The 21,948-nt window shown below is 47.5% G+C and overlaps 1 protein-coding gene across 1 annotated transcript in view; it reads left to right on the forward strand.

Annotated features, from left to right (window-relative positions):
- Positions 1 to 12,307, forward strand: part of RRP15 (ribosomal RNA processing 15 homolog) — a 198,749-nt gene extending 186,442 nt beyond the window's left edge. Inside the window, exon 5 of the mRNA XM_069608581.1 lies at positions 11,469 to 12,307. Within this exon, the coding sequence (XP_069464682.1) occupies positions 11,469 to 11,633 (165 nt within the window). The 3' untranslated portion in view covers positions 11,634 to 12,307. The remainder of the gene's footprint in view (positions 1 to 11,468) is intronic.
- Positions 12,308 to 21,948: the final 9,641 nt, after the last annotated feature.

Below are 21,948 nucleotides of genomic sequence, written 5' to 3' on the forward strand. Positions count from 1 at the left end.
TGTATTGCCTTTGGAGCAGGCGGCAGGCCAGTCTGTTGGAGGATGTGCTTGGAGCCTGACCCTTCTGCTCAACAGCTCTGCAATTGCATTTCAGAGAGGCCAGGTCGGAGTCCTAACAGGAGTTGCACTTGGAGGCTGGCTTCATGCGTACACGAACGACAGGGCCAAGGATGTCCAAAGTGTTGCAGATAGAGAGTTGAAGTTTAGTAAGGGCTGTGTCAGAGTGAGATTCCGTGGTGGGAGGGGGAATGAAGGTGGTGGAAAAAGCAGCAACGAACACTCGCTTCATAGGTCGATTGACAGAGAAGGAGACGGGCAGTGCGGGCGGGGGCTTAGCCGAGGGACCAAGGGGGTCCAGGTGAGGGGACAGAAGAGCATGATCAAACCAGGATAGATGAGTAGTGAGAGGGCGGGAGATGGGGATGTCTGCAGCGACGAAAGCATCCAAGGTTTGACGGGCTGAGTGTTTCGACCGGAGGTAAGAATGGAGAGGGAAAGGGATACCAAGTCTGGTTCAGGGGTGTCAAGGTGAATATTGAAGTCTCAGAGGAGGAAAAGCTTGGATGTGGAGACTAGGAGAGAAGAGAGGTTGTCAGACCACCCGGAGAGGAAGAGGGAGACCAGGCCAAGGGTCCTGTAGATAGTGGCCAGAGTCAGCGAGAGAATAGGAGAAGGCACTAAGTCTGCAGAAGAGGCGTTCGAAGGAGGAGTAGGACTGAGTGGGTATGATATAAGCAGCACCCATTCTGGGAAGATCAGGGCCACTCCGCCCCTGGCCCGTTTAGGCATGGGCTTAGAGAGGATCTTGTAGCCCTCCGGGAAGAGTGTGTCAAAACCCATGACCGAGCTGGTCGTGGCCCATGTCTTCAAGGAGGTGGCAGATGTCTGAGTAATGTTTGACCGTAGAGTGAGCGTTGAAGATGCCCACCATATATTTCCTACTAAAGGTACACAAAGTATTCGATTGTATCCCAGAAGGAAGACCAATATTGTGTGGCATGGGCTGGACCACCGAAACAATAGCACAATATATCGGCAACCTTATACACAAAGATGTAACCACATTTCCAACGTATGTACATGACACAATGCACATCCTTCAACTCATACCAGATCTGGATTGGCAGCCTAACTACATGCTTGTGACACTAGACGTCCAAGCCATATATACATCCATCCAACACTCCTATCACTGGGGGCCTTGTATTTTACTTGTGCAAAATAATCTGCATCCTTTGCTTTCCCTACTTTTAGATGATGAAAGAATTGCTACTTTTCTTAATGTGTTCCTCTTCAATGGTCTGCACTATAGACATTGGAAAGGGGTCGTAATGGGGGCACTTGTGCCCCCGGTGTGGCAAACCTCTTTATGAACAAATTTAAGCAGGTTCGTGCTCTAGCCAACTCTTTATTTAATGAGAACATTAAGTTCTCCAGCATGGGGTCTCAGCTCCTAGAAGCGCAAGCCATGTTACGGGAAGGGCCTATAGAGCTTGTTCCTGAATGGCTTCGGAAGCTGTTCTAGATACTTTCTGGTCATGAAGACTGGGAGGTTGGAGACCCATCCTAAACCTAAGCCGTCCGAACAAGTATTTGAAGTCCCAAAAATCTAGGATGGTCACGTTGCAACACGTCCTCTGCCAACTGGAGAAAGGGTATTTCGAGGGGATTGGGTCCTCTGACGTATTCCATATCTTTGACAGTAATCACCACAGCTGTGCTGCTTCAGAAAATGTTCTGCGTCCTACGTCGATGCGCCATCCCCGAGGACGACCTCAGACGTCCGACGTCCGCGGATGTGATAAGTAGGACGCACGACATCCGTAGCCTCAGTTCTGTTTTTTCCACGAACGTATTCGCTTCGTGAATCTCGGTACGCCTCGACTCTTGGAGTTTCTGTTATCTTCTCGGTTCTTTGAACCTGTTCGGTTTTGTGAAAAAACCTGTTTGTGACGATGTTTACCTCGTCTTCAACCCCACGTCCGGGCTTCGAAAAATGTGGGGACTGTGGGTCCAAGATGTCGGTAACGGACTCACACGATGCCTGCCTCTGGTGCCTCGGGGAGGCCCACGACAGACTGTGTCGACTGCCAGTCGCTCACGGCCAAGGCCTTGCGGGAGCGCAAGACGTTGTCGGTAGGTAGGGTGTCTAAGCCCCGGAAGTCGAGGTCTGCAGGGCTTTCGACGGATGATTCGAGAGGCGACTCTCCTCGTCATCGTCGGAGGTCCAGTGGGTCTCTTTCCAGGAGTCGGTCTCTCCACTCCTCTGCCTCTTCGAGGCATTCCTGGAAGCACCGGTGGGTCGCTTATCCCACCATGCAAGCGACACCGGAGGAATGGGCTTCCATCGGGAAGAAGATGTTAGCGATTCTCGAATCGCAGGGCACCGGTCTGTTCGTTCCTCCGAGTGGGGTCGGTCGTGATCGGTCGAGAGACACCGCTCGCACGCCTTTGGGCTCGGATGGTCGGCACGGTGCAGGAGAGGTCCCGCTCGGACAAGGGTAACTGTTCTCGCCATGCCCGTTCCAGGTCCCGGTTCTCGACGCGCTCGAGACCGCGTGATCCTGTGCAGTCTTCAAGGATGACGCCGATGCCTGTGGCGCTGAGGTCGTCGACGGCCGCTCTCGAGGCTCCGCCTCCGAGGGGGTCGTCGACGCCTAGGTCGTCGAAGGAGACGCTCGGAGCTCTTGCTTCAAGGCCTGTGTCGATGCTGGCGGCGCTGAGGCTGACGTCGACGCTGATTCGTTTGACGCCTTTCGAAGCGGTGGTGTTGGAGGGGCCACGTGGCACAGGGGAAGCCCCTAGAAAGTCTCTGCCTAAGGTCAGGCATAGCTTGGGTCCCCAGATGCCTTCCTCTCACCGCCTGGAGTATATTTCAGAGGTTGATGAGGGCTTTGATGAGGGCTTGGTTCCGGTTACGGTGCCAGATGAGCTTATCTCGGGCCATAGCCAGTTTGAAGACCTGAGGCAGTCACTGCATGATGCCAGTGGACTGGACACCTCTCCGGAGGTGGAGTTTTGTAGGCCTCAACCTGGCACTCATGCCGATTCTTCGTACCGGCGCCTTATGTCTCGGGTCACTGAGTACTTGGGATGGTCGGCTCCCCGAGAGGAGTTAGTTCAGGATAATCTTACGGACATCCTAGATCTTGGTGCCCCCACTGACCCGGTACTGCCGTTTCATACGGCTCTGCAGAGAAGGGTGGCGGCGGCTTGGACTGCTCCGGAGAGTCTCCCGGCAGTGGGCAAGTTTTTGTCGCGAGAATACAGTCCAGCCAGTAGCGACCCCTGCTACTTGTCCAGGCACCCAACTCCGGAGAGTTTGGTGGTGCAGGTGGCTGCGGCCCCGGCAAAGCGGGCATCGTATCCTACCATCCCTCCGGATAGGGACGAAACGTTTTGATGGCTGGGCGAAGAAAGTGTTTTCTTCAGGGGGTATGGCGCTTCAGGCGGCCAACTCTGTATTTGCCTTGTCTCGTTTTACACACACTCTGTGGAACTGTGTTGCATTAGCGGCTGAACATATTCCCAAAGGGGACGAACGGGATGGTTTCCTTGCTATTGTCCAGGATGGCAAGGATGCCATGTGTGAGGCCCTTCAGTCGGGTTTGGACATGGCAGATTGTGTCAGCCGGTCCATGGCGGCGAGCACAGTAATACGCAGGTTTGCGTGGTTGCGGAAGTCAGGGTTCGCTCCTGATGTGCAGTCCCGGCTCCTCAACATGCCCTTTGACGGTGAATATCTTTTTGGCAGCAAGGCTGACGAGAGCCTTGAGAGGTTGCAGACCTCCAAAGCTGCAGCGAAGTCATTGGGCGTTGCAGTTCGACAACCTCCGCCTTTTCGTCCTAGGGGACAACAATGGAGGGGAGGTTCATTTTGTTATTACTCATCCTTCAGTAAAGCGAGAGGAGCTGTCAGTCAAAGAGGCCACCGTAGGAGTACCAGAGGTGGAAAACGGGGTACTCGAGGTGCCAAAGCCGCTCGGGCAGTTGCCTCGTTGCCCTCAGGCAACGCTGCAGCCGCTACCACTCAGTCATGAGGCCATGTCCCATGGTTCGCCGGTTGGGGGAAGGTTGGCGCAGCATCTTCAAGAGTGGCGTGCCATTACTTCAGATGTGTGGGTTCTGGAGATCAAAACCCGCGGCTACTGTCTTCCCTTTTGGCAGAGGCCTCAGGTCAATCCACCTGGGAACCTCTTTGAAGAGTCCGGATCCGCTCCTTGCGCAGGAAATTCAAGCCATGCTGGAGAAAGGCGCCATAGAACTGGTGCCTGTAGCGGAGAGGAACAAGGGATGGTATTCCCCTTATTTTGTGATTTCGAAGAAAGATGGGGGATTGAGACCCATCATGGACTTGCGCGGTTTGAACAAACTCCTACGGAAGGACAAGTTCAAGATGGTTACTCTCTCAAGTCCTCCAGGCCCTTCAACTTCAGGAGTGGTTGGTGTGTCTCGACCTCAAGGACGCTTACTGCCATGTGCCGATCCATCCGAAGCACAAGAAGTACCTGAGGTTCGCGCTTGGCGACTCGCACTTTCAGTTTAGGGTCCTGCCGTTCGGATTGACCTCCGCCTCGAGGGTTTTCACCAAGCTCATGGTGGTGGTGGCAGCGCATCTCAGGAAAGGGGGGATTCACGTCTACCCCTACCTGGACGATTGGTTGATCAGGGGGAGCTCTCCCCAGCAAGTCCTGGAAGCAAGTCCTGGATCATCTGTCCGTCACCTGCCACTCTCTTCACAAGCTGGGCTTCTCCCTCAATTTAAAGAAGTCCCATTTGACGCCAACACAGCAGCTCCAGTACATCAGAGCAGTGCTCGACACATCCCTGGGGCTGTGTTTTCCTCCCCAGGTGAGGGCTCTTCACATTCAGCAGATGGTGCGCAAGTTTCAACTTGCCCAGACGCTCCCGGCGTTCGAGTTCTTGAGGTTGCTCGGCCTCATGGCATCCTGCATTCTTCTGGTGCTAGAGGCTCGTCTGCGGATGAGATCTTTGCAGTGGGCACTCAAGATGCAGTGGTCGCAATCTTCCGGCAGGATGTCGGACCCTGTTCAGGTGCCGCCCTCGGTCGCCCAGGACCTTCTGTGGTGGGCCATCGAAGGCAATCTAATGAAGGGGGCTCCCTTTTGGCTTCCCTGGCCGGAGGTGACGATCGTGACGGACACATCCCTCATGGGATGGGGAGCTCATGCCAACAAGTTGATAGTCGGCGGTTGTCGGTCTCCGTCGGAGTCCAGACTCCATATCAATCTGTTAGAGCTGAGGGCCGTCAGGCTAGCCCTGAAGGCTTTTCTGCCGACTGTGCGAGGAAAGAGTGTCCTGATCCTGACGGACAACACGGTGGCCATGCACTACCTCAACGAAAGGGGGCGGGGCAGGGTCACTTCCTCTGTGCAGGGAGGCGATGCAGCTCGAGTTCTGGGCCATCCAGCAGGAAGTTTCAATCTCGGCTGTTCATCTGGCCGGAGATGACAATGAGATGGCGGATGCTCTGAGCAGGCAGAGCACGATCTCTCACGAGTGGGAGCTGGCTCAGGAGATTCTCCTGGAGATCTTCATCCTTTGGGGGACCCCTCAAGTGGATCTCTTCGCCTCCAGTGTCAACCGGAAGTGTGAAAGGTTCTGCTCGTGGGAAATTCCTCCAAAAGGAGCCTTAGGAGACACGTTCGTGGTGGAGTGGTCATTCCCACTGCTGTACACGTTTCCTCCAGTCCCTGTCATCCCGCAAGTACTGCGGAGGTTCCGGAGGTTCGGTTCCCAGATGATCCTCATTGCTCCGGCGTGGGCCTGGAGGACGTGGTACCCGGACCTTCTCAACTTGTCCATCTGCCCTCCACGTCGTCTTCCCTACCGAGACGATCTGCTCTCACGGGAGGGGGGTCCGGTTCTCCATCCAGAGGTCAGATCCCTCAACTTTCACGCTTGGCTTCTGAAAGGTTGAGGTATAAGGATTGGGACCTCCCTGAAGATGTGTTGGAGGTGTTGCTCTCGGCCAGACAGCCGGCAACAAAGTCTCTGTACCGTTGGTGTAAATTCTGCAACTGGTGCAGAGTTAAGAATGTGGATCCTTTTGAATGTGACATTCCTATGGTTCTGTCTTTTTTGCTTTCTTTGGCCCACAGGGGCTTGCAAGTGGGTCCATTAAAGGTTACCTGGCGGCGCTGTCCATATTTAAGCGCTCGTCTGAAGAATGTTCCTATTTTAAGATTCCTTTAATTTCTCAGTTTTTGAAAGGGCTCACTAATGTGTTCCCTCCGTCACCTTTTCTGGTGCCCGGTTGGGATTTGAACCTTGTTCTTAAGATTCTTATGGTTGCTCCGTTTGAGCCTTTGCATTCTTGCCCTTTGAGACTGTTAACTCTTAAAACTGTGTATTTGGTTGCGGTTACTTCCGCTCGCAGAGTGAGTGAGTTACAGGCACTTTCAGTTAAGCACCCTTCACTGTGTTTCATAAGGACAGGGTTGTCCTTCGAGTTCGTCCTTCCTTTCTTCCGAAAGTGGTTTCAGAATTTCATTTGGGCCAGAAGGTTATTCTTCCGGCCTTCTATCCTCCTCCCCATCCTGGTAAGGAAGAGGAGAGGCTCCATAGGCTTGATCCTAGGAGAGCGTTGAGCTTTTATATTTCATGCATGTCCCGGTTCAGAGTGGATGATCAACTCTTCATTGGTTACGCTGGAAAGCGTTTGGGACAAGCTGTGACGAAACACTGTCTTGTTGGATTATTTTGGCCATCTCCAAGTGTTACCGCTTGGCGGGTAAGGACCCACCGGCTGGCTTGCGGGCCCATTCTACCAGGGGTGTGGCTGCATCTACTACCCTACACAGGGGTGTTCCTATTCGTAACATCTGTGATGCAGCCACCTGGGCTTCTGTACATACTTTTGTACGTCACTACTCCCTCGATTCCCTCCGAGGACAGGATCTGGCCTTTGGCAAGGCAGTCCTTTATTCCGCAATTCGATTGGGCATGCTAAATTTGTGTTCTAAATTCTTTTCCCTCCTCCTTGCTTTGGTACTGCTTTGGGAGTCTGTCAAAGATATGGAATACGTTGGAGGACCCAATCCCCTCGAAGAACAAGTTACTCTCTTACCTGGTAACGTTCTTTTGATGGGATGGTCCGACGACGTATTCCATATATCACTCCCTCCCTACCTTCCCCGCTGCAGAATTTCTTATGCGATTGCAGCTTAGGTTTCCACAAGGCCTTGTGTCTGACTGGCAGAAGAATGGTGTCACATGTTCTGGGGGAAAAAACTACAACTGAGGCTACGGGCGTCGTGCGACCTACTTTTCATATCGGGTGACGACGGCCGCCGGAGGAGGTCCTTGGGGACGGCGCATCGACGTAGGACGCAGACGCCGAAAATTTTCCGAAGCAGCACAGCTGTGGTGATTACTGTCAGATATGGAATACGTCGTCAAACCATCCTATCGAAAGAACGTTACCAGAATGTTACCAGATAAGAAAGTAGCTTGTTCTTCTTGACGTCCTTGGACCTAGAGGATGCATACTTCAATGTCCCCATCCACAGGAAACCTTGGAAGTTCCTATGGTTCGTGGTACAAGGCCAGCACTACGAGTTAAAGGCTCTACCGTTCGGCTTAAAGTAACACTGGCATCTCCTACAAATTTACCAAAAGATTAAAACCTAGGTCTCTGAAGCATCATCATTTTCTTTCAAGAAAGCACCCACACTTCATGAGACCGACCATCGCCCACCCCACCCCACCCACCCAGCATTAACTGGTTACTAACATCACAAGCCAAATGTGGCACTTGTACGAATTGCCCTTATGCCAGCAACACCAACCCAATCATGTTCCACAGCAAGAACACACATAACATAAAGCAGTTCATCAACTGCTGCTCCAAGTTTGTTGTATATGTTATTGTTTGTGTATGTGGCCTAATGTATATAGGCAGCACGATAAGAAAACTACGCGTCGGGTGGGAGGGAACATCTGGACCTACTAAGCTCGCAGGACATGAGGTATGCTCTTGCCCCTCATTGACAGGAAAAACATCAGTTGGACAACAAGGACATTTGTATTGCCGGACTGGAACTGCCCCCCTGTTATATCAGAGGAGGGGATTGGAAACTTCACCTCCGATAACAGGAAGCAAGACACGTCTGCAGATATAGATTTGTGACAGCCAGATTGAACAAGGAACGTGAATATAATGGTTTTTGTGAATATTTATATAAATGATTGTTAATCAACAGCAACGCAAATGGCACCAGTTACCATTGAAATACGTTTGCCACAAACCGGGACTTACTTTGCCTTGCATACATTTGTGATACATGAAGATGTATTTACTACTTGGAGCTCAGGCCAACCTTGATTGGCCTGGGCCCTAACTAGGGTCTCACAACTGAATTCACTCTTTTTCCAACCCCGCCATGCGCAAACATGCATTGAAACAATTCCCCTTGCTCAATCCAATTGCTGCCCACTTATTGTGCTTGGGTCTGGAGATTACACTACAGAATTAATTTCTTGCCTCCAACTTACACTAATCAAATATTTAACAAGCCGATTCGCCCGCATGGATGATACCATGCAACTTTAGGAGACCCTTCCCCCAAACGCCACGTTGTTTGAAGCGTTCTCAACGTGCTTAGTGAAACATCACCATGCTATACGTGGTAGCTCTGTAAATACAGAACTAGACGTTACATCTGCCACTGCAATGACCGTGCAAGCCGCACGACCGACTGATGAGTTTCACATGGCTCTTCAGGTAAGAATTACGAATTAAGTCCCATTTACTTTTGCACTCGCCACTAACATAGTTGTCCCTGACCAGCTGGGCCCAACGCAGCCCCTCAACGGCTGTCCCCTGCATGTCCTAGTTCTCACTGCACTTCCCAAGCACTAACCAATTTACAGTTTGTGTACCGTGGAGCTTACACCCACATTACAATGTGTCCCCCTCTAGAGAGAACAATTAGAGCTAGGACGGGATGTGAGGCTGGGCCATTAACCTTCTGCCCTTCTGGTCATGTACTTGGCCATCTGCATTTTAGGAAGGTCTTGAGCAATCCTCTCACAAGCCCACACCGCTTTGCATACACCAGCTCCCCTCTAATACGAGGGTTAGTTTCAACCGGACTAATCGAGCTAATCTTCAGCACGATACTATTACGCGCTCTTATCATACTGAACACATCACTCTGAGGTTGAGACCATTTAGCCTTGCAATTACCATCAACTGCTATTGCATCTTCGCATCCGCGCAACATGGCTCACATTTCACATGATGGTCTCATCCAACCACCACTGACACACATCCACCACTCCAATTGGGCACACGACCATGCCTTGGTTGCTTTCTCCAATCTTAAACCCTCTTTGGGCTATTCCCTGCTTCACACACATCCGTTGGACTGTCCTCCCAGGACTTCCCGCTGCCACCACCTGGGGTTCTGAATATCGATCCATAAGGATTGTGACATAGAATTATGGACGCCCTCTACTCACTGAGCAACCGTCTAAGTACAATTGGTAAGCTTAACCCTCCAGAGTTTTACCTTCATGTTCATGCTAGACCATGTACAGGCCCATAATTGTGGGCTCCGATCTCCACACTGTCTGACCTCACCCTGCCCCCTTTCATCCCTTCTCCCCTGTATGATTCTGATACTTTGATGTAAATTGAATGTTATCATACATGTCTTTACCATAACTGCTCGCAAAAACCAATGTGGGTTCTCGTCAAACATGACTGTAATATGTAATGTATATTCCATTTATAATTCTCTAATGTGACGTGCACCTTACCCCTCAGTATTAAATACGTGTACACCCCACCAGCCTCATCACATAGGACCGGCCACCACTGTTTGAACACGCACTATCCAGGTGAATCACCACATTGTAAATTTCTGAATGTACATTGATTAGCCCTCAAAATGACCCAGGAGGGTCGAAACATTCTATATAGCAAGTAACTTGTTCTGTGTGCAAGGCTCCGGAGCTGCTCATGTTTTGATCTGCCTGCAGCCTATGAATCATAAACTCACCCTTGAAATTTCACCATTACCTCCTGTTGCCTTTGCACTCTAAAATGGCCTTTTGGCATTGTGAGCGCACTACATGAACTTATTTTTTTTTAATGCAAATGTTTCGATTTTTGATACAAAACGCCTTTCAATGCTCAAGTGTATTAAATGTGGTGATAGTAAATGTAAACATCTGCAGAGTGCAATCTGCGTTTTTTCCATAATTGGTTATGTATAAGGTGCTTAATACCCCGAGGTTTCTAAGCGTGGACCCTAAGTATCGAACTTGTGTTGCTCTTTGTCTCGCGTTGAGCTATCCTCCGGGCTGATGAATTTCTTAATTCAAAGAACCCTTAATCATATTTTGTCCTGTCCTTTGCTGCTTTTTTATTGGCATTTTATATATTTATGTACAAGACAAGAACAATTAATCGGAAACCATGACAAGTAACACTTGTGTAGTAGAAAGAGAAGACGAGCGCTGCTTCTTGATTCCATCGCCCGTGCGATAGTTGTGTGTGAGCAGCTAAAATAAATTGATTGCCCAGCGAGAGCCATATTGCCCTTCCCAGTATGCTTTGGGGTTTGGCGTGTTAGCAGGGGGGGATCAATTGTTAAATCTTTCACTTGACTTTCAAGCTGATGGCTACCTTGATAATAGAGGGTGGGTGAAGCTTAGTTTGGTCTGGGAGTTTGGTGCTTTGGTTGGTTATTTTTATTATATTTTTTTTTCACGTTCTGGCCGTAGAGAGCAGATTTTAATATGAACTGCAAATGTTAACAATATGCATATGAAGATCAAACGCGTGCATTCAATTGAACGAGAGGACACTTGCTTCTGAATAATGCCCACCTAGATTTGCTCTAAAATGCTGTCAAATGATGATCTCGGTAAGCAAGATAATGGCAATTATTCACTTTATTTGGCTAATATTCTAGTCTTTTTTTCTAATCTATTTGACATATTGGGAAATCAATATTTTCTGATATCCCTTCTGTCAACTTTCCACTGGATGGCGTTGTTGCTCTGTTACATTCGTCACCATCTGCCACCATATCTTTGTCGCTTACAAACCGCGTTCGCCGTGAAGATTTTACTTATTTCACAAAATTAACTTCTTTCCTTGGGCTTAGTTTATTCCGTACTAAAAAACACATCGGCACTTGGGGTTTAAAAAAATGATTCGGGCCATTTTGATTGCCAAAAAGATTTTAATGAAGCAGGCCGAACCCAGGGTTGAATTTGTTTTGGGCTGTGAAAACACGGTTTTGCTTCATGTGTTGGATTGTTGGAGGTTTTCTTTACCATGCCTCTGTTCGGACTGTGTGTGTTGAATGAGTGTGTTGTCTAAGGGTACGCAAGGCAGACCGACCGTTCACATGCACCACATTGCTTCGTGTTGGAGTGACATTATTTTTATTTCAGTCCTGGTTGTAATGCGGACCTTTTTGTCTCTTCAGATAACGGTGAAATCTGAAGCTGGGCCCGAGTGGAACATACTGCGTGATGACTTCATGATGGGAGCGTCTATGAAGGACTGGGATAAAAAGAGCGACGACGACGACGACGCGGAGCAGGAGCCGAGCAACCCAAAAGATGACGGCGAAAGCGATTCCGACAGTTGAAAGAAACACCCGCAGCAAGAAGCTCCAAGTCTTCTGTGCTTACAAAGTTTTCATTCTGTGAATGGAGTGGACGTTTTTGAGTTTGCTCGAGACTGATTTTTTCTTCTTCTGTAGTTCAATTACTTTTGCGAAGCCCGACAATACTTTAATCCTGAAATATTTTCCGAAACGTAATTTTCTGCATTTTTCCAAAACACATTGTTCAGTCAAAACAGTGGCAGCTACCCAATGAAGGATGGATTTTTCCCCCCAAGGTCATTAGAGGTTCACGCGTTAGTCATACATATTACCTTGCTGCGCCTGCATTTTTAAATCGCAGCGGCACCTTTTGAAAAGTGAAATTAGTTAACCGTCAGCATAGCTCAGTTTATGAAACACTGCCATCCTAAGAGGTTTCTTTTTTAATGGGTTGCAGCTGTTTGCCATAAACGGGTTTTCATGCAGGTGCATATCAGAACCTCAAAGCTATATGCAATTTGACCACAACTACGCTAATTCAATGTGCGTCAGCTAATTTGCTCATTAAAAGATGAAATTCACCTAGTGATATAATAAATGGCGACCTATGTTCTCCGTAGGTATATGATCAAATGTCCTCATTACTCGAAGAATATTTTTTGTTGACATAGACCGACGCTCATACATATAAAGCTTTGGCAAAATATTAAAGTAAAGGTGAATGCGTGTTCTATTTGATGTTGGTGCCAAGCCTTCACCAAGGCGGGAGGGAGTGGGTGTCCAAGACATTTCAGCTGGTTAGTTCGCACAATATTTTCTTTCATCGAGCCAGAATTGTTTTAATACTATTCCCTGCAGTAGCTATGAAATTGATGTGGAGCACCATATGTTGGTAGGCTGTTCACTTTTAGCAGTAGCCCTTATGAACTAATGATTTGAGCTGGCACACCTTCCTGGTATGAAATACAGCAAGCTCGTTTCTGATGTGCCCTGAGGTTGAGAGGGGCAGCGAGGAGGCTGTTCCAGAGAGAGGCACCAGCCGAAGAGAGAGATCAGCCCCCCACGCTTTGCTTGGAGAAGCATCTCACAAGCAGATAGTTTCAGTTGGAGGAGTGGAGGGCTCTAAAAGGGAGGTATTTAGGGAGGGAAAGTTGGAGATTGTATGTTCCCAGGCCCCAGAAAGCCTTGTGGATGATGCATACGGTCTTGAATTGGATCCTTGCGGCCACAGTAGCATCAGTTCTGAGTTTGTTTTGGAGGTCATCCCATACAGAGAGTAGTGCTGTCTCTGTTACTCTCATGGATATGAAGCCTACTTGTGCCACATCCAATAGCTCGATGTGTTCCAGTATTTGTTTGTAAACATATAGGTCTCTATTAGTTTTCCTGGGTATGGAATGTTTGAAATAGGTCTGTAGTCTGATAGGCCTTCCAAATCACCTGTCATGTCTTTGAGGAGCTGTTTGATGTAGGATGAATTGAAAGCTTGGAGTACTCTTCCCGTTGAAAGAGACAGATTGAAGAGGTTTAGGTAGTATTCTGAAGGTGTTCCCTGTACAAGGATCGATTTGATGTCTGGTGGACCGTGGTCAGCTAGGGAGCCTGCCTTGTTGCTTTTGTGTAACAGACTGACAATTTCTTCTCTTGATGCTGGGGGGGGGTGGGTTTCAGCCTGGTCTGTGGTCGGTTGAGGTGAATGGTTGGGTGGGTTGATCTACTTTGTATGATCAGTTGTATGTTGGTGATTTTACTCTTAAAGTGACCTGCAATATTGTATAGTTTTTGGGAGGGGACTGGTGTGGGTATGTTACTCCACCCGGGTGGATTTCTCATCTCGTTTATGTTGAAAAATTCTTTCTGATTGTTGTTGGCTTTCGTGATCCATTTGTTGTAGTATTTCTTTTTTGCTTTGAGAATTTTTGCTTTATATGATAAGATTTTTTGTGGAAATTATTTTGTCTTGGTCGTACTTCCTGCATTTTTGTTCTAGTTTGCGGTTTATTTTCGTTGCTTTTGGTGGGGCTTTCATTGCTTTTTGTGGGGCATCAACCATCTAGCCACCGATTTCCTTTTGTGATGGAATGACTGGTTTTTCCAGTGAAATGTCTATTGTTTTTGTGATCAGTTCAGTATTATATCTGTTCTTTCGTCGGTCAGTTGCGTTCAGGGTGGTGATCGATTGCCTTGAGGAGTCTAGTTTTACCTCTAGGTTACTGCTTTTAACAGTACTCCAGTTTCTGTTCCAGATCAGCGTGTTATTTTGGGGCTGGTTGGATGTTTTTAATGGTGTTTGTACCACAAAGGGTATAATGAGGTGGTCGCTCCACTCCATTTGGATTGGGGGCGCTGTAGTGATCAGATTTCTATTGGCTAAAATTGCATCTAGAGTGTGGCCCACTGTGTGCATGGCTCCTTTCACCATTTGTTGTAGTTGCATTGTCCCAAGAGGTTTAGTTAGTGTTTTCTGCAAGTTTGTGTTCTCTTCTTAGAACCATATCTTGAAATCGCCAAGAATGATCAGGTGGTAATGTTTAATGGCCATGTTAGTGACCGCTTCTATGAAAGTGTCTACAAAGGTTGTGTCGTAGGTCAGGGTCTATAGATGAGTATAAATGTGAGGTTTGTTTGCGGGTCTGAGGTTGGGTATAGGACGACAGATTCACAGTTCGGGATGTTTAGCGGATCGGCTTATTTTTAGATGTTTGTTTGCCGCGGCAAGTCTTGCTTTTCCTTTTCTGTTTCCCTGTATGCACTTAAAGTTGAGAGGCAGACAGCTGTGCAGTATGCGTTTGCAGTTTTGAGATGTCCTATTCATCACAGAAACATGGCTGTCTATTACCCTGTCACAAAGTAGATCATAGTTATCTGTTGTGTTTGGTCATAGATCTGGCAGTTATTGGGTTGCAGTGTATTGTTTTTCTTTATTGTGGCCTGTTTTATCATTGCTTGTGTCAACAGGTGGTCTTGTTGGCTACGCTCTGTTATTGGGGTGCTGGTTGTGTTCTGTTGTCCATTTCATCATTAAGAAGTTTGGTTACTGGTTCCTCCTGTTTCAGGTTGATAGTGCCAATGGTTTTATGTAATGTTTGGAGTGGAGGTGGTGTTTCCCATTGTTTTCCTTCTGTGCATTTCTTGCATTTCTCTTTGGACTCCTAATATCCTGCTGATGTGTCTAATGTTTTTGATTGTTGGTTGCTGTTCTGGCGGGTTGTCTGTTGACAGGTAAGGCATTAGGTAGAGTGATCTTTGTCTGGTTTTTGCAGTGGCTCTTGTTTCTGTCTGACGGTTGTATATTCTATTGCTGTGGTAATGTTTATTGATGCGGTAGCCTGGTGTGATTCCATTCTTCTTGTCGTTTTCTGTGGTTTCTCGCACATCGTCCTCTCCTGGGGCGTCGCATACTCTGTGCTTATTTGTCTTCTAGTGGTTTTTCCTTTGAATAGTTGGATGCGTGGGGGTATTTTACAGTTGTGAATGCCTTCCTGTGAATCCGAGGTTTGATATTTTATAGTAGTCTATTCTTTGGTTTTGTGCCAAAGGTGGCACTTGCTGATATTTCTCACTGTATTGCTTCCTGTTCAGTACCTGGATGTGGTGTGTGTGTGGTTCTGGTAGTTATCGATGTGAGGTTCTTTCAATGGTTTATTTTCCTTTTTTTCTTTCAGGTTCCTTTGGTGTATGTTATTGGATCACAGGGGCATTAGCCTTCTTGTGACGTTGGGTGGATTTTGTAGACATTGATATTTCCACTGTCGTATTATTTTTTTTGCTTTGCAGGTCTGTTTCTATTGTAGAAGTTTCTTTGTAATGTCTGTAGTTGGTTTTGGCAAATTGTGATTGGGACTGGGTAAGGGTTGGTGGCTTTCAACAGAATACACAGTGGCTATGTTGTGCATCAAGGAGAGAGTTACTGCCTGTACTGTGTAGGGGAAGGGTGGAGGTCGTAGTGGGGCAGGTTAGAGGACAGCAAAACGCAGAGCGGCTACACCTGAGCGCAACTGTTAGCGAGATACCACACAGTCGCTATCCCAGATTGTAAAATGTAAGGTTGGCTGTCCACAATTTGTTTATACTATACTACCTATCTCTAAGCGCAGTTAGGAGTCTGGCAGACTGCAACTATGGCACAATGCTTAGCTCTGAAAGCTGCATTAAGCAGAGCCCCACACAATGTAGATGCCACACAGGCTTAGCCCAGCGCGTCGTAGGAGCACATTGACAGCTTATACAGTTTAGGCCAGATGCAAAGCAGGCAAACTTGGAATGTGGGCACCTGACCTAATTATGCAAACTATGGCCAGCTTATACCGTTGGGTTAAATTAAATGTCATCTGTTGTAACTTGACACAGTTAGGCTAAATGCAACTGTGGCTATCTCGCATTACTAGGTTAAAGGAAAATGGTGGCAAATGAATACAATTAGGCTGAATGCAAGATATTGTTGGCTAGTCCAGTAGGGCTAAAAGCAAGGTATGGCTACCTTATACAATTTCGGCTATATGCATGTAGGTTTAGGTTTACGATATTGGGTAGTAAGTGTGGTGGGGTTTACTAGAGTATAGTACTGGCTGTACTCTGTGCCCAGATCACACTTATCAGTCGCTGTAAGTGGTCTGCATCAGGTGGCCCAGGCAAGCATGGGCAAACGCGGAGTGGAGCTGCTTAGCTGGGTGCTGCCTTTTACCGTGTCGGCCTTAGCCAACTAGCTACCCTGGCAAGGCTGCTCTAGCTCTGCTGTTGAAGTGCTCCTGGATAATAGTGGGCCAATCCACATGGGAGGACGACGGGAGCTGGGAATGGGAAGGCGAGCGGCCGCAGAGGGGATTGGAAAAACAAAACTAAAGGTGGTATGGGGCAAAAGGGGTTGCTAGGCCTTACCTGACGAGGCTTAAAATAAGCAGTGTTGCATACCAATTTGCTATGCAATTGTGTAGATTTGCTAATTAAATTGATACATGTGTAACACAGCTAGCTATTTAATTTACCCTGTTAAATGGAAACACAGCCCACCCTGCATTCCTCTCGATTGCCTGGAGGGCTCTCTGCTTTTTTTTTCCTTCTCTGTTCACTGCAAGTTTAAAGGGGCCTTAAGAGAGCGTACAGCATTCTCTTAAAGGCATACTCTAGTAAAAAATTTTATTTCAAAAATAGATAGCCCACATTAAAAAAAAAATACTAGCATCCTCCGTTTTTAAAACTTCCTATGTAAAATTTTGAGATATTTAAGCTCAAAAGCAAGCACAAGGGCGCCGCCATTTTGTGAAATGGAGGCCCTCCTGTGCTCGCTTTTGCGGCACTAATGAAGGAAAAGCCAGCCAGCTGTAGTAAACAAAGTCTACCGCTGGGTGGCTTTCCCTTCATTAGTGCCGGGACTCGGAGGACGCGGACCGGAGACCAGAGCAGGAAAGCTGCAGCTGAATCTCGGTAAGTGCTATACAAAAAATAAGCACTAGCTGCGTTTTTTTTTCTAAGTTTTCCGGGCTGGAGGAGCCCGGAAAACTTGGAAATAAAACCGCAGCTTTAAAAACGTTGTATTTATGTTTGCGGTCGCTTTTGAAGCGACCGCAAACATAAATAAAACGTTATTGTGTTGGAAAACGCTGCGGTTATAAAACCGCAGCGTTTTCCAACACAACCGTGTTGTCTGCCTGAATCTGCTTTACCATTTGGGGGAGCCCGAGAGCCCCAAATGGAAAAGCAGATTCAGGCAGACAACGTAGCATTTCCCATTTGGGGCTCTCGGGCTCCCCACGGGGAGCCCGAGAGCCCCAAATGGAAAAGCATATTCAGGCAGACACAACGCGGCGTTGCAGAAAACAACCGCGTTGTCTGCCTGAATCTGCTTTTCCATTTGGGGCGCTCGGGCTCCCCACGGGGAGCCCGAGAGCCCCAAATGGAAAAGAGGATTCAGGCAGACAACGTAGCATTTCCCATTTGGGGCTCTCGGGCTCCCCACGGGGAGCCCGAGAGCCCCAAATGGGAAATCAGCTGCAGGTAGAAACACTACGCGGCATGTAAACACAACCGCGTGTGTTTCTGCCTGCTGTGGCTTTCACTTTGGGTCTTCGGCGCTCCCCTGTGTGGGAGCGCTAGTCAAGGTGCTCCCCTGTGTGGGAGCGCTAGTCAAGAAATGTTTTCTTTTTCAAATCATTTCAAAACTGAAGTAAACATGATGATACTTTTAATTAAGCTAACTATATCCTGTTTGGGAAAGACCAATATGTGTTAACTATACCATTCATAACAATTGAAGGTGTTATATAATTACAGTTTTGCTACTTTAAAACATTGCATTGCCTCCATATTATTCAGTAAAGTTTAGATTAGTGTATCTAAATCTCAGTGTCAACTAGAATTCACTCTTTTTGGTGAAGGTGCATCATATTGACGAATTATCACTATTGAAAATGTAAATTGTCACACAACCAAATGCTATTAATTGCAATCATAGTTCTGTGACCTGCTGTGTGCATTCATCTGTGCAACTGGTGCTCAGTCAATGAGCCTGAGCCGATCCCAAACACTTTGACATTCTATCTTCTAACCGTGTTGCGTTATACCAGGTACCCTGAAAGGGAGATGGCGCAAACTACAATATTCCACCTAGTTTGCCCAGCTCTCTGCCTGCTTAGTCTCTTTCTTGCCTCTTACAGAATGAATACACAAAGCTAATTAGATCCATGCAGTCTGTACATCTACAGATCGACTGCAATACCATTCATTATAGTTGGTCTCCAGAGCCTGCTTTGGTCTAAGATTATGATTGCATTATATATGAGCATCTGCGGGAGAGAGCTAGCCAATCTGGAGGCTGCGAATAAAAGTGGAATGGAATCTTCAAGTACTTGCCTGCGGTGTCCAGTCAAAGTCACGAATACAAAGTTTCGAAATGCAATATGTTCGAAACAAAAGGATGGGGAAAAAAAAATTCAAATGCCTTTTTCTTTTTTCATGTATTTTTTTTTTTGGTTTTGTATAGGAAAAATTAGTGGTATTTCCCCCCAAAAAAGGGGGTTTGGGTTGGAAAAAAAACAGGCATTCGGATGATTTCTTTTTTTACTGGGTTGCGGTGCCTCTGCCTAGTCTTCACCCTGTCCTTGCAGGTGGTGCCACAGGCTGAGTCACCACTGGAGTGCCACACCTCGACCCCACCCCCTCCGCCGCTCACCTGTACACCTCGAGGTCCTGGAAGTATTTATTTCCAATCACAGCCATATAATATGTGTTAATTCTTTTGAATGGAAGCTTGAATTTCTCCAAGCAAGGTTCCATTAAAAAAAAAAAAAACGCATCAGTACGCCAGATGGTGGCCGAGTGCGAATAGTGATACATACCGCTTTCATGGGTGCACAGGACTGGAAATGCTGTGCTTGGGCCTACTTGGCTCAGGACTGAGGACCTTTAGCGGCCCAGCCTGCCCCTGAAAGGGCAATTAATGCTGTATTTAAAACAATTGTCATCAATGATAGGCAAGGGGCATCTTATCCACCTTAAACTGACAATTAGCCTGAGACTAAGTATGTCGTATGGTGTTGGTGGCAGTCAGGGTATGACTTTGCTTTAACATTGCTTTAACATTGTGAACGTTTTGATTTATAGAACTGCTGAAATTCAGTATACGGGACACTGCCCTGTGCAACACAGACTGCACCCAGCTGCACAGAGCCTTGCACTGAAAACAAACGGTTTTCAAAGGCCTTTTTATCATATCTATTTGTGTCCATTCATATAGCTAACCAATTATCACACTCTTCTCACTAATTACCTACTTCAGCAGTGCACAAACATTCTGTTTTGTTGCTCTTTTTATATTTTCAGTACAAATAACTTCTGGTGACATAAAAAATATTAATTCAAAAATTGATAATCAAATACCTTTATTTGCTGATCAAGCAACCTTTATTTGGCAAACTCTGCTAATCCATTTTTGAAAACTAATTTATGCCTTGCCTGATGCAGGCTATGTCCAACCCGACCCTGGAAGCTAAAGTGGTCGAGATGGGGGTTGTGCTGGATCTACACGGCTTCCTGCATATGGGGAAGGCCCCGACAGCCAATCGGCACAGGAGGGGAGCGGGAGCTGGTGAGGGAAGGGGGAGGTGGGGCCTGGAAAACATAACTAAAGGTTCTGTGGGCACTAAAGGTGTTGCTAGGCCTTACCAGATGCAGGCTATGCCCAACTCGACCCTGTGTGTGTATGCATGTGTGTATGAAAAGGTTATTTTAGTTTGCCTCGCACATGCAAGCTGGATTTGCAATTCGCCATGTATTCACATCTCCTTGGCCATTTTCATGTGGGTCTCATGGCAGCTTGACCTTTACAGTGCAATACTTTTCAAGGACTGACAGTACCACAGTTAAAAAAAATAATAACATGAACGCTGTGTGCTTTCTTAGTGTGTTAGGAGATATTTAAAACTAAGAAAACACACAGAATCCAGGACACTGGACTCTCCCATCTGTGCAGCAACTGGGAGCAACCCTGCTTAACTTCAAAGCGAGGAAAGGGCTGCCCCTCAGGCCATGTAGCTTTAAGTGGTCTTGTAACTTGTGTGCTCGTTTTGTTGGGGAGAACTTACAGGTATGCCAGAGGGATATTGGAAGTTAACGCACTTGGAGGGCCCAACACCCTCCCCCAGAATACACGGAGGACCCGGTCAACGGCAAGTTCAAACTGCAATTTATTACAGCCAAACCAACCAGGATCGATGCAAGAAAATATTCCAGCATGTCACAAAGCAAATGGCGCGCAGGCCACTTTTATCTAGAACCACGTCACTGCTCTGTCATTATTTGGGCCTCTCTCCAAAAAACGTTTTGCGGTGTGGCATTGGCCGTCGGGAGCATAAAAACCTATATGGCTACCTATGTTATTCGACTGGTTCTTCCATGTCAGGAGGTTGGCCTGTCCATCCCCAATTCATTAACTATAACCTTGTTACAGGGTTGTGGACTTACCGTTGCTACTTACTGAGCCTGTTTCTACCCACCCCAAAGATACTAAACTGTGACTGGCTAGAGCTGACCTCCCCAGGCCTGGGACCCAAAATGGTTTTCAGCTCCCTGTGTACCTTTTCAAGGTGATGAGACAGACTGTGTCGGTTTTGTAACTTGTGTACACCACCTTTGCCATATGAGAATAGTCTCCTGTTCGGTGCAACGCTTGTTGCATTCTTGTTGCAGTCTGTGTCTGGCTGCCTTGGATAGGCTCTTGATTCTCACCACCGATCACTGTCCATTGTCTGCTTCAGCTGTATCACGTTTTTAAAGACCACAAAATTGAGCTCTGGAGCCCCAAATTATGAGGATTTATTTCCTTTTCCTGTAGCTGGTCCCTTTGTCGTCTGGGTTTGAATGTCATCCGTACCTCTTGACCCTGGCTGCGGGTACTGTCTCGCACGTCTTGCTCTCTGTCCAGTCTGAATCAGCTCGCTCTTGCACAGAGGCCTGAGGCCTGCTGTAATTTTCCTAAACCTTATAGTGCGGTTTCTACATTGTCCACGCTATATATAACATATTCTCCATAGGTTAGTCACACTTGGCTCTGTCAGGTCCCATCGGTGCTCCTGCAGTTCCATAGGGTTATTCGCGTTTAAGCATCTGCAAGCTTTGCTCCGGATCGCTTGTGCCTTGCGGTTTCTGCGTTGCTGCACTTGGCTAATGGCAAAAATAATAAATGCAATGACAGTATGTACATGTATCTGTCCTATAGAACTTTGCGCTTGTGTTCTTCATGTATTCGCGTGTGTTTTTGTCTCCCGAAGTGCGGATGGCACGCGTGCTTCATGTCTAACGCTGCTATGTCGAGGTGTCTCTGTCGTCAGCAACATGGCTTCTTGGTACTTTAGGCCAGGCTGTCCATATAGTTGTCTCTGACCATCGCCTGCGGCTCTTCATCCACACATGGATAGATCTGTACCGCACCTGGTATGTATGCCTGGCTGAGGGGGTACCTCTCAATGTATTTATCAATCATAGCTGCACTTGGGATTTGTCTGAAATAAAATAGGTGATTGCAGTGTTTTCTGGCCTTCCATCTTGTTGTGAACTTGACAGAAGGGGTGGGTGCTGCCAGGATCCAGACTCCCTCTTCAATTTATTAGGCAACGTGGCCTGAGGGGACCTGCCCCCTCCTCGCTTTGAAGCTAAGCAGGGTTGTTCCCTGCCCTCTCCCATTCCCCCCACAACACAGTGTTTCTTTGACAGTTTGCTTTGAGATATCGGCTATTTGCAGCTATAGCTGAGGTTACAGAAAAGCTTTGTCTTGCAAAAAAAGCCTCTAGTGTCCCCCCCCCCCCCGACTCCTAACTTCACTTGGGGTCCTCTTGCCACCATCCCCTAACCCAACCCCCCTAGC

This window comes from Ambystoma mexicanum, chromosome 4q (genome assembly GCF_040938575.1).
Source record: "Ambystoma mexicanum isolate Mex_15411 chromosome 4q, UKY_AmexF1_1, whole genome shotgun sequence".
Taxonomy (NCBI): Eukaryota; Metazoa; Chordata; class Amphibia; order Caudata; family Ambystomatidae; genus Ambystoma; species Ambystoma mexicanum.